Source organism: Trypanosoma equiperdum (assembly GCF_001457755.1).
Source record: "Trypanosoma equiperdum strain OVI genome assembly, contig: ctg_1226, whole genome shotgun sequence".
Lineage (NCBI taxonomy): Eukaryota > Euglenozoa > Kinetoplastea > Trypanosomatida > Trypanosomatidae > Trypanosoma > Trypanosoma equiperdum.
The window spans coordinates 5054-17387 of NW_027123201.1; the positions used below are offsets into that span (position 1 = coordinate 5054).

The window sequence follows — 12334 nt, forward strand, 5'->3', positions numbered from 1 at the left end:
GGCTACAACGACAACAAAAAAGGTTTCTGTTAAAATATATGGTGTCTCCACATTAAAACATGAGAAAATGAGTTTACTTTCGGCTGGGGCTTCTCACATAGACACCGGGACTGCGTTTAACAGAGTTTTGTCGGGAACTCCTTGGGATGTAATTGGTAAAAGCTATAACTCTATTTCGTTTTTTGTTGCATCGGTTCCCTATTTCCGGGACCCGGTTACACTTATCCAATATGTTGTTGGAATGTTAATGCTATATATTTGTGGTGTCAGGAAATGTTAATAATAGAACGTGCAGATTGTGCTACTTTTATGGTTCCTTTTCTGTGTATCTTCAAGAGGTGAATGTATTGAGCAAAGTGAAAAGCAGAAAAAATGTGTGGTATTAAATATTGCGTCGTTTTGTTTGCCTTGGTGCTCCGAACAAGTATCTTCGGGGAGGGAAAAATTGTCAATGAAGATGAATTTGGAGCCCTATGTGGTATGATTAATTTCGCGAAAGGTGCATTGCAAAGGGTAGAAGAAGCCCAGGAAGTCAACAAGTCATTGACGAAGATTGGATCAAGATGTCTTGAGTTGGCTGGAGACGTGAAATTAAGCAATACCTGTATTGACAACAATGACGAAAGCTGTGAATACTCCAAGGTGTTTTGGGATGCAGCAAAACTGTCGATGAGCGAGGGAAATGCAGGCAAAGAAAGTTTGGATGATGAGAAACTGGAGAAGGTAAAGCAAGTAGCATCCGCTGCCGAAACGATATATGGGAATATGACGAAGAGACACTGGGTGTTGAACGGGGATATAATAAAGCAAATGCTGAATCGCGCCCTTTATGGTATACCACATCAGCCGAAAAAAATGAGGGAAAGAAGTGCAACCAGAAAGCGTGTATGTGAGGAAGATGTTTCACAACCCGAAGTGAATCAGGGGCCCGTGTCACTGAGCAGGGATTTACTGTGTCTGTGCGCAACAGACAGAAAGTCAAGAAGGAAAACCAAACTTTGCTGTGAAAATTGCGTTTCTGGTGAAAATCGTAGAGTGTGGAGACCAAGAAATGATGCCCAGAAGAGGTGGAATTTCCTTGTGTCACAATGTTCAAATGTGGAGGGGCACAAAGAAGGGTTTGCTAAGCTGGTGGAAAAATTTCGTCGCAGCCTGAACCACCGTGTCGATGGTTGCAGCGGGACTATGTACGTTTTGGGAAAACACAAAAAGCAACTCTTTTGGCCGCTCGAGTTCCTGTCGGGGTACGTACCTGGCCCGGGTGTGCATTACATTATAAACACCAGGGCTGGGATGGTTGAGGACATACCTTGGTTGGGTGAATTGCGGGAAATTGCGACGTTAATGGGTGATTTAAGTGAGGACAATGTAGAGGGAAGAGAGCTGAAGAGTGCCATTGAGAAGTTGGAAGGCGACCTCGAAGAATTATTTCCAACAGGGGGTGTTAGGAGGGGCTGAGTATGATTTGTAACACACGTATTTATTCCAATGGGATCAAGCTGACCAATAATGGTAAAAGAAAAGGATGTAAAAAGGGATGGAAAAACCGGGGATGGGAAAAATAGGGGTAGCAAAAATAATACGGAAAAGATACCGGAAATAATAATCAATCCGGTGCTGGGGGTAGGGGGACACAATAATATATGATTGTAGGGAGGAAATATTCAAGCACACATAATGGGAGCATTTGCTTTTGGTACAAATATTGTGATGCTGTTAACTGGAACGCTTGGAGCACTTCACTAAATCAAACTAGAATTGAAAGCGATTAAATTCACTTCCGCAATATTTTAGTCTTGATAGGAAGGGTGGAAAATGCTTGAGGGATATTTTGTGATGATGGAAGCTATCCGAAGGGTGGATGATTTTGGATTTTGTGCAATGAGAGTGCACCCTCTTTATCCTGTAACAGAAAAAGCAGAACGTCAGGACTGGTTATTTTGAATGAGTGTGTCCCTATCACGGACGTTGACTTAGCTCAAACGATACAACCTAACACATTCTACTACGCACGCCATCTGCACTTTCAAAATAATGAAAATAACGGTGGCGATAAAATTGAAAGAAAGCATTTCAATCCCTCCATCTGCCTTGTTCTTAGTAATGAAGGTGCAGTACGCGCACACAGATTCTTTCACTGACGTTTCTTGCAATTTAATCATTATCTTATACGGTCGGTGTGATTCACCTTGTTTAACTTTGTTATGATGTTGGAAGGTGTAAGTTTGCTTTCGGTTAAGAACGTCTAATCTTGTTCCGGGGTTGTGTTTTATGCTTCTGAAAGACCAGAGTGAGGGTAAAAGATTGCCTATCCTGCTTTCCACCGTACGCTCGTATGGCGGGTACGTTGTGTGAGGTAGAGTAGTAGTTTCTATGCTGATACCTTTTTATTTTGTTTGATCTTCGGTTACCAAACGATGGGTAGAGTGCCACCCAACGAGTCGCTGAAGAGGTACGTCGTTTGTGTAGTGGCGCATTTGAGCAGGAACACAAATTAGTTGCGCACCGCAGTGATTTTTTCTTTTTTGGAAATCTATTGGCCAAACACGACCGAGGTGATGCGCATGGCCGATGGAACGACGATGAAACGGCAAAGGCACACACACACACACACATATATATTTATATATGATGGAACAGAGGGACCGAAGTGAAGCATGGAAGGATAGTGGCTTGGACAGGGGATGCACGTTCGTGGGAAGTGATGGGCAGAAAATAGCAGAGCATTTATTGCACCCCAAGAGACAGCCACGGCACTGAAGATTGCAGTGAGGTGTGGCGCGACACTTTCGTCTTTTTTTTTGTTCATCCGCTAGAAGTGGTGGGGAACCTTAGCGGGGGCACGACAAACGGTTTACTCGTAGGGCTGTTGGTCTGTACCCCTCGAGTGTGGCGGGGCCTGAAGTTTGTGTTGGAGCTGTTGTTGGTTGTCGCCACCTTGAGCCCATTCCTTCAACAGTAACTACTTCCCACCCGCATTCTGACTGAGGAAGGGAAAATTGAAACGACCGAAAGTTGCCTGCCGGATTTCATACATTTAGTTAGTTCGCATATGTAGAGGGAATCGGCGTTGGTACTGCCGGGCAGAAAAATATCCGCACTGTTTTTTCTTCCCACCCAATTTGAGATTTTTTTTGCATCTTCTTTTTATTTTTCTTCCGCACAAGCTGTTACCACACTCTTCCGTCTCGTGGCCAGTCGTTTGAAACCTCCGGAAACTTCTAAACCCGTTACGGTGAGAGAGGTGCTGTTGCCCACTGTTGTGTACTTCCTTCGCGATGCAGTTTAACATTATTCGTCAGTTGAATAAGGCGGCAGCCCTCGCTGTTGTGAAGCGTTCCCCTTGCGACTTCATCCATAACGTTCCGGTCCACTTCGGAACCGTCAACTGATCAATTGAAAGGACCCGGTGCCACGAGGGCGATTAAAACTTCAGACGATTGCGGGTGGCCGTCGCTGACTTCGGTACACTTCCAGGCGGCGGGTCAACCAACCGTCAAAGTTGACAAACATGTGAGAAAGCGGGGGTTCCGTTTGTGGCTCGTGCGCAAGGGTGCCGATGTACGGGGCATATTGCCTCGTTTCAATGCTTCCGTGAGCACAATAAATGTGGCCCTTCCCAACGGCAAAGGGGAAGAGAAAATGGGGGACGCACCGGAAGCTGTGGTGACAGAAACTCGCGGTTGCAACAGAGACGTTGGTTCCGCAACTCCAAGAGGAGAGGTGAGATGGACTAACACCACTGGAGTGTACAGATGCGGGAAGTGTGGAAGCGAAGAAAAAAAAAAACACAGCTGGCCGAGGCTCCGCCCAAACACAACTGAAACTCCGTCAATTCACCGTCGGCTTCCAGGTAAGTTAACGCGCAGTTTCATCGTTAAAGGGCTGCCATCGCAAGCTGCACCATGTGCGCGCTTGATGCCCAACTTGGTCCATGGATTTCTCCTCCTTTCCAGATGTTCAACTACTAACAATTACACGTGTAAAGGTAACGCCGATTGATGTGTTTCCCCCGCTAACTCGTCTTTTCGCATTGGCGCACAGCAGCCAAGAGGCCAGTAGCTTATTCAAGTTTGGGGAACCGGCGCTAGTGGCCGGTGATTTTAAGTTACCGGATGCCACGGCCATTTCCTTCAGCGTGTGTGTGTTTCCTTAAAAGAGAGAGCGTTGCCCCAACATTCAACCGAATCGCCATCCCTTATTTTACACCCCCCTCTTGGAGCCGGGGGAGTTGACGCCATGCCTCACTGGGGTTGGAGTGGGAGTTGCTCATGAAACCTTTTCCTCACCAATAGGCGGTGCGGTGGGATAAAGTGTATATCACTTAACTTAAGTCAACTCTACATGTCATCGTTACGGTCCGGTGCCTTTTTTCTTTCTTGGTGCATGTGCTGCCAAGCAGTGTGCCTCGTTACCGTTTCCCCTCAAGCCAACGCAACGCCGGGTCGAATTCGCGCATGGATTGTCCATACGGTACGTGCAAAACCAGAAGAACATAGCAGTCCACTGCGAAATGCAAGAAAAGCATGACAACCTCTCCTCTAAGCCGAGGTGACATGTAAAGTTCAGGTGCTGCAATGGTATCCAGTCGTCAGCGCCATTTTTCTTTTTCCCCCAAGCCACGGAGGCACTTCCTAATGCACGACGTTATACGTCACTAACGCATGCTCCGCAGAGCAGCGGCGGCCCCACGACGCGACGTGGGCGCTGGTGGTGGTAGTTCTATCGGCTTAACCTGTCCTCCATCATCGTAAACCTCGTTGTTATCAAACAAAAGTGTGAAACCTGCCCCGCACGTGAACCACGGCAGCGCAGCCGTTTGTTTTCCTCCCGCTTCATACGGTTTTGAGGGGAAACAGACGGGTAGCAAGCCGTTGGCGGTAAATGCTTTAGCGAGGTTCACCTCCTTCCCTTTTTGGGACCTACGAATGTTCTGCAGCTGTCCCTCCGCGTTCGCACCGAGACCCGCAACGCAGCCATTTTTATAAATGACCAGCAGCGTGCTCGGTCCTTGCACGAGCCGTACAATGTCGAAACCAGTGTGAGCCTCGCTTCCCTTGTCATCCATCCATCTGGTTCCACCTTTCTTTTTGTTGTGCTCCATCATTTCTGTTAGATAATCAATTGCCGGCTGCTGGTCAACTAGTTGAAAGCGTGGTGAAGGTACTTGATACCCGTAGTCTGGCAGAGCTCCCTGCACGAACAGCTCATTTTTACGGCTTGCGTAAACCGCCATGGAACCCACGCAAGCGATGTCCTTGATGCGTATGAGCTTCGGTTGAGTGGGCCCTCCGTGAACGCTACCGGGTACAACTTTGCAGCCCTGTTGAAAACTGCGGGTGAGAAGCACCGGCGCCGGCTCAAACACGTTTGCTGGCAATTGCCCAGCATTTGTTGCTCCACAACCGTAAACCCGACCATCGGCTGTAAGGAAGAGTGTAAAACTATTTCCTGCCACGGTCTTAACCACTACAATGCCCTTCTCTTCGAAGAAACGGATTGGTGTGGGTTGCATAGGGGACACGGTGGAGCCAATCCCCAACTCACCCCACGTGTTGCTGCCAAACGAAAGAAGGTCCCCCGAGGAAAGTTGCAATATCGTGTGATTGAAGCCGCATGCAATCGTACGGATAACGTTCGTATTCCCGCCCCACCAGGCAGCAGTGGGGTCCCACTCTGCGAAGCCTCTTGATGCATCAACTTGGTTTTTATGTCCTATGCCCAGCTGTCCCATGTGATTGTTGCCAAAACCAATAGCGCGACGGCCACCCGGTTGGTACACAATGGTGTAGTTGGATCCACAAGCAACACTTTTGTTCCCTCCCGCGAAGGCACCGTCCAAATCCACATACATTGGTGCTGCGCTTACGTGTTGATCAGAATGTTTCGCTAAGGGTTGTTGACGGTTCTCACCTAACCTTCCTCCGCCTCTCACACTTTCTCCAGGCGCAGCTGACTGGCCGTATCTGTTCTCCCCAAACGTAATCAAGTTCCCTTCACGCGTGATGAGCACCACATGTTTGTGCCCGGCCGCGCCGCTTTGAATGTCATAAAACGGCTCGGGGGCAATCGCCGGCTCCGGGGACGTTGTGCATCGCGGGACGCGCATGCGGTTCGCCTCCTCCTGTTCAAACCGATGGTATTTGACTAAATCCACTTGCACTGGAGGTGGAAGGGACTTGAGGAAAACCTCAGCCATGGGCGAAGGGGGCATGCCACAAACGGAACCCATTCCTAAGATACGAGTGTGCAACCGACGGAGCATATTCTCCAAATGCACCAAACTTACACGGGAGAAAGGCTGTAAAAGGAAGAGGAGGGGAAGGGATAATGGGGTGTGCACAGCTGGACCGCACTCTCTCCCTTTCTTTCTACTGGACGGGAAATGAGGAATGACTTGAATGATGCGTGAAACAAATGCATGGTGGCGTTCGCATCGACAAGGGGGTTGCGAATTGTTCCTTGCGGGGTGATTTGTTGCCCAACGACGCAAAAGCGCAAAACGCAAAGAAGAATAAATAAAAAGTAAACAATCATTGACTATGACAATGTGTCGTACCACTGGTACCACGAAAAAGTGGGAGCGGGTGGTTGAACCACCAGTTGCGGCTACACGCATAGGGAGTCATCCAAAAGTGCAAATAGTTATTTGATGCGCATTTTGGTTGTAGAAGCAACGGCAAAAACAAAACAAAACATGAACAGTAGCCGAAAGGGTCCTTTTGTTTTGTAAAAAAAAAAGGACTGTTGGGTAGATCCCCCACCCACCTAAATCTTTGCGTGTTGGCTGGGGAAGTAACATTTTCTTTGGCACCTTTCGTGCAGATTTATCTACCGCTACTGAGGCTTACACCGCAGAAGGAACCTCGTTAGCGTTCGGTACTGATATACCGCCATCACCGCCAAAAGCACAATGTTTCCAATGAGTCCCGCTTGTATGATACGTGCAAGAGATTCATGCTTTACACGATCTGATTCCCCAACCAGCCGCAGCCGCTCCGTTGCAGTCGCCAGCTCAAATAGGACTGAGCCATGCTTATGCAACTCTGCCTCTACTTTTGCCTCAGCTGTCATGCTAGCCTGCGGGTCCTCCTCCAGTCCTTCGTGACGGAGGAACTGAAAAGACACCCACTTGGGCGAGCGGCGGGCGAAGCTGTTGTCAAAACAGACCGTAACCTCCGCGGGTAACCCATGCTTGGTTTCGCTTACAGTGGGAGCGGTGTAAGTCTGACTGCCCTCCGTGGCACGACGCCACTCATTGATGACGGTGGTTTGGGCGTTGTCTCGCAACGGCCGCAACTTTTCGCTGAAGTGCAGGCGCGATGTGTCATCCAGCGTTTCGAGTGGGGCAACGGTTGTTGCTGTCATGACGGCATCGATGTCGAATGACCCGCCGTCAGTAACGCGGAAGAGAAAGGCGAGGGAGGCACCTGCCGGAACGGACTCCACGAAACATTCACGGCTGTGGGGCTCTATCTTTGTGGCGAATGCCTCGGCTGGTGATGGGTGCGACAGCTGACCAACGGTGAGGAAAATGAAGAGGAAGGAGAAAAGGCGGCCGTTCAACGATGGAACAATCATCTTTCGATCAATGATGCACTCACCCGCCTTTACGTGAACGATAAACTTGTTGCTTGGTTGAATGAGACTGGAATGTAGCAATAACAACGGGGTGCTGTCTAGCTTTCCTAGCGGTTGCTTACCGTCGCAGCGAGTGAAGAAGAGGAGAGAGAAGGGATACAATGAGCAGAAATGCTGCTTAACAGGCCGGAAATACCCTGAATCAGAGAATACGCAATTCAGTAACAGTGGTGGTAACTCTCACAGAAACAGCAACAAAATTTATTAAATTGTCACGGGCACCAAACCCCGTGTGAAGTAACGGAAGAAGAAGTGGCAAAGCAAAAGGGAAGAAAAAGAGCGCAAGCAGGGTGAGTACTGTCTACCACCACTCCTAAAAGTAATTGCGTGTGACACTTAATCCCCTTTATATTTATCATTTTCTCTCACCTTTCTTCCTTTCCAGCTCTTCGGCTTCAAAAACACATCAAAACTGCTTCCCTCTGTTTATCTTCTCCTGAACCCGCTTAATACCGTGGAAGAAGAGGGAGTCAATAAGGCCGGTCACCGTGTAAACGCCACCGCCCACGGCACACAATTGCAACACCAGATGCACAATGGATGGATATGGGTGCGTACGCGTGACTGAGACGCGAATGGGAGAGATATCGTATGATATGAACACTCCCGGCACGACCAGCGGATCGCTGTTGGGGTTGTCCGTCTCGCCTTCCTTGGGGGCGGCCCAACTCGGAGTGAAGTGATGCGTGACGGAGTACTGGTTAGATTCCACTAAGTTCCCAGTGTTGGCCATTGAAACGACTTGGTAAAGCGTAGGCACAACTTTTACAAAATAAGTGAAACGGCCAATCAGTGGCTCAGATGGATCCTTCACCCCACGCGCGTTCACCATCCCGTCCATGGGGTTGTTTTGTCCTGGAAACCGCTCGCCAAACTCTAACGCATGTACAATATGACTCAAATTCAGTTTTCGTATTGTTTCCCCTTTAAAACTATGCAGGTGCTGACCAAAAAAATTGAACATACGCCCAGGTACGAAATGAATGTTTCCCGTCACTCGCGGAACACTAAAGGAGGCGTGCAAGTTACACCCCTCCGCAGACGCGCTGTCTGCCGCTACCTTCAGGCGCTCATGTGCACACTGCGCGATACTGACATCGTCTTCGTGGAACTCCCACTGGCGCTCCGCGAAAGCTCGCCGCACATCATCACAGGTGTGACAGCATTCCCCTGGGTTCTTCTCTGCCCCGTAGCAAGTTGGACAGTTCTCATTGCCCGTTTCATTACCATTCGTCGGCTGTTTCTTCAAATCGACCAGTTGCCGTGCCTTACCGAGAGGCTTCAGCGTACTTGAATCCACACGCACCTTGGCAGTATCCGTCACAACATTTTCTACATACTCACCAAAGGCATCAATGGCGTCCGCTGTCATGAGGTCGCACGGCACCCGTGGGAACGTAATGTTTACTTTCATGTGCATGATACCGCCGATATGCGGATCAACGTACATCTCATGCTGTTCCACGGTGGAGAGGAAATAGCGAATCTCACCCACGACGAGGAAAGTAATTATGAGAATGGACGCCATGGAGAGAACGCCACCAAGCGCCGTACGCTGCCGAGCATCCTGCTCGAACCGCGTGTCGAATTTCGGGAAGACATCAAGGCGGCTGAGGCCCTTCATGGTACTCCACAACTAAAGCAAAATGATGTTCCACCTAAGAAGTGTCCTGACAATACCGAAGGGTACGTAAGCGATCAAGCAAAAAAAATAAATAAAGTAAAAATAAAAGAAGTGGGGCGCCAAATGAGAGCCGTGCTAAGGGGTAATGTAGCATCCACTGGTGGGGCCTTTTATGGAGTGTGGCTGCACGGCAACGCACCGCACGCGAGGCGATAAAGGAACATCTGAAGGAGAAAAAACCGACGAGAAAGATGGTCAACCAAGAGAGGGTAAAAGTATCCTGTTAACCGAAAGATTGTACACTTTTTGTGTATCGTATGGCAATACCGCTCATTCGTCTGGGTGCCGAGGAAGCGCATCAACTCTAACTCACGCTTCCCACAGTTACACGAAACATGTTTTTTTTTTTTCAGCAACCCAAAGAAATTCATTCTTTTCACATGCACACGGAGAAAAGAACTCCAGCAAACCACGACCGAAGGGAAACGGGCCCCCAACATCCAGACCTTATTTATAGTTACCGCCGCAGCAAAATCACGTGATAGACATAGGTGCCCGTGCACACTTGACGCCGTTCAAAAAACAACTTCATGTTTTCCCCCATCACTCCATGCGTAGCATGTTTCACCTTGCCTTGATTCCTTCCACTGCTACAGCGGCAACACCTTGACTTTGTTAGCTCGAATGTCTTGCTCTCGGCATCTTTGGAAGTGCAACTAAAACTTCCATCCTGAGCTTGAGAGAGTTGTCGCAGCGACCGGAATCCCTCCCCCCAGATTGGCACGATATTTGGAATTCCCGTTGGCAAGGCACCAAACTAACCTGTGGGCCTTGCGACTCCCTTCGCTAGAGATATGCACAACCCCCCCCCCCCATAATTTAATCCATTTGGCACGCAGCACATCTCTTATGCTGTGTTGCTCCCCACTACTCATCAGGTAAGTGCACGGGGCGTACGGCCTCCTCCACTTACGTTTCACTTCTCTCCACCTGGCACAGTCCCTCAAAGTCGGTGATTTTGGCGCGAAGTGCCCTTTACTACGGTGCGGCAGATTCGACCATCAATAAAAGCGGAGTTTTGTGGATGAGAACTGCGTTTCACCACCAAATATCGATCAATGAGGTCCTGGTTGCGCTCGCTGCAGCGATACGTGGGAACGTACCAATACTGAATTCAAAAAAACCGGGTAATTTTTTTTTTATTGAGGCGTTCCCCCCACCATGGGAGAGCTGGTCTGGAAACCGGATTCTTGCGTGACTAGTTCTACCGCCGGCGTAGCCGGTTGCAAAGCTTAAGTTGTCAGCTCGGCCGTTGAAAGCGCTGATGCGCAGATGCTCTGGTCACTGCGCTGGGAAATTACCTGTAGTAGTAAAATAGAGCTACGGCTTCGGATTGCCTCCAATTCGGTTCCGTCGACAATGTGCGCATAATATAAACTAATGCGACTAGGAAAGCTGACAAACAAAGACGTGCGTCAGAACATCAGAGTTAAAAGGTCAAACGAACCAGCTTTCAAATGCTCCTGTTGTCGTCGATGCGATGCTGCCCTACCTAAATTTGCGCGCCTCTTACATAAGGCAAAATGAAGGCAGGATAGATTGAAATGTGATAGAATAAGCTGACACCATTGCGGTACACTGCTGATAAAAAGCACTCCACCCCGACCACAGCTGTCACGTTACTCATCAACATCGTTAGTTAGACCCACCAAAGAACCAAAAGTGAGCACGGGACCACGAACACAGAAAATGAAGTGATGTATGTTAACGCGGAGTTTATTCTATGGAATGTTTCGTAGTGTCTATAAGTATGTATACCGTATGCCCAAGAGTTAACGGCGGTAGTGCACACTCCGGGCCCCTCCGAAAGCAGAGTGCACGGGTCAAAGTGAAGCACGGGGGCGCCTTCAAGCCCGCAGTCGAAAAACGCGGCGTTGGTTACTCCGCAGTTTAAAATTGTTTACGATACCCTCTTGCCGACGCTAGGGTCCGCATCCTCTCACCCGAATAACAATAAGGACAGCCGGTGGCATCATTGGTTATGTAGTTCGAACATGAGACCTAGGACTGTCAGTGATGATTACCTCAATGCGAGACGCATCTGGGTAGAGGCGAAAGCACCGAGAACGCGGATGTATCTCAGCGAGCATTCGGCTACTGACTTCAGTGCGGTTTTCTAAACACAAACTTTGCCAAGAGACTTTTCTTGAGAACTTCCATCACCTCGCGAATGTTATTAGCCTTTGTGCCATTAACTTCTTCAAGGAACCACACAGGTTTGGACTGATACATGCGCATAAAGGGGTGCATGCGGCGTGGGTCTGTCAGCCGATAGGTGGGCAGGGAACCGATTGCCAGCGTTTTGATTGTCCAGTCGAACCGCAGGCCAATATCCCACGGATCATCCAGGCTCTGGCGTCGCACGACTAATTGATTTTCGTCAAACTTCTCAATTGCAACATTGCTGTTGGGGAAGGTGAGAGCGCCGGCTATCAACTCTTCCTCCGAAGTGGATGCTGCACGTGCTTCTGAGGGAAGAATGGTGTTTCCTCTTGTGGGGACAAACGGCACATCCGCGGCACCTTGTGCAACAGCCGCCGCGGCAGCGGCTGCGGCATCGCTCTCCCTCCAGGCAGGCCTCTGATTACGTGCCAGCGCTTGCTTGCGATACCGTTCTAACTTCTTCTTCGCCCTTTCACGGCGCTGTTGTTCCGTTAGAGTAGTCTCGTTCCCCGTCGCGGTACGTGCAGCCCCATCCACGGCTCGCCCGCGCTCCAAATTCTCCTCTTCCGCCATTCTACGCGCTTCTTCTTCTTCTGCCATCCTTCGTGCCGCCTCCTCCTCCGCCCTCTTGCGTGCCGCTACTTCTTCAGCTTTCTTACGCACCGCTTGTTCAGCCCTTCTCCTCGCCACTTCTTCAGCCTTCTTGCGTGCCACTTCCCGCTCAACTCGCTTACGGACCGCCTCCTCTTCTGCCATCCTTCGTGCTTCCTCCTCCTCCTCCGCCATTCTACGCGCTTCTTCTGCCATTCTCCGCGCCTCCTCTTCAGCTTTCTTGCGTGCCTCCTC

At 49.5% G+C, this 12334-nt stretch overlaps 5 protein-coding genes across 5 annotated transcripts; 1 reads left to right on the plus strand and 4 right to left on the minus strand.

Annotated features, from left to right (window-relative positions):
- Positions 1-372: 372 nt before the first annotated feature.
- Positions 373-1458, plus strand: TEOVI_000756200 (Variant Surface Glycoprotein, putative; the record flags this gene model as incomplete). Its single annotated transcript, XM_067220770.1, has 1 exon — positions 373-1458. One exon carries the CDS (start codon positions 373-375, stop codon positions 1456-1458), a length of 1086 nt encoding a protein of 361 aa, XP_067076871.1.
- Positions 1459-4657: 3199 nt separating this feature from the next.
- Positions 4658-6265, minus strand: TEOVI_000756300 (Regulator of chromosome condensation (RCC1) repeat, putative; the record flags this gene model as incomplete). Its single annotated transcript, XM_067220771.1, has 1 exon — positions 4658-6265. One exon carries the CDS (start codon positions 6263-6265, stop codon positions 4658-4660), a length of 1608 nt encoding a protein of 535 aa, XP_067076872.1.
- Positions 6266-6837: 572 nt separating this feature from the next.
- TEOVI_000756400 (emp24/gp25L/p24 family/GOLD, putative) lies at positions 6838-7581 on the minus strand (the record flags this gene model as incomplete). The annotated part of the gene is made up of 1 exon (XM_067220772.1): positions 6838-7581. One exon carries the CDS (start codon positions 7579-7581, stop codon positions 6838-6840), a length of 744 nt encoding a protein of 247 aa, XP_067076873.1.
- A 466-nt stretch (positions 7582-8047) lies between these two features.
- On the minus strand, positions 8048-9265 carry TEOVI_000756500 (Endoplasmic Reticulum-Golgi Intermediate Compartment (ERGIC)/Endoplasmic reticulum vesicle transporter, putative; the record flags this gene model as incomplete). Its single annotated transcript, XM_067220773.1, has 1 exon — positions 8048-9265. The coding sequence occupies one exon, from the start codon at positions 9263-9265 to the stop codon at positions 8048-8050; it is 1218 nt and encodes a 405-aa protein (XP_067076874.1).
- Positions 9266-11428: 2163 nt separating this feature from the next.
- On the minus strand, positions 11429-12295 carry TEOVI_000756600 (kinetoplast-associated protein, putative; the record flags this gene model as incomplete). Its single annotated transcript, XM_067220774.1, has 1 exon — positions 11429-12295. One exon carries the CDS (start codon positions 12293-12295, stop codon positions 11429-11431), a length of 867 nt encoding a protein of 288 aa, XP_067076875.1.
- Positions 12296-12334: the final 39 nt, after the last annotated feature.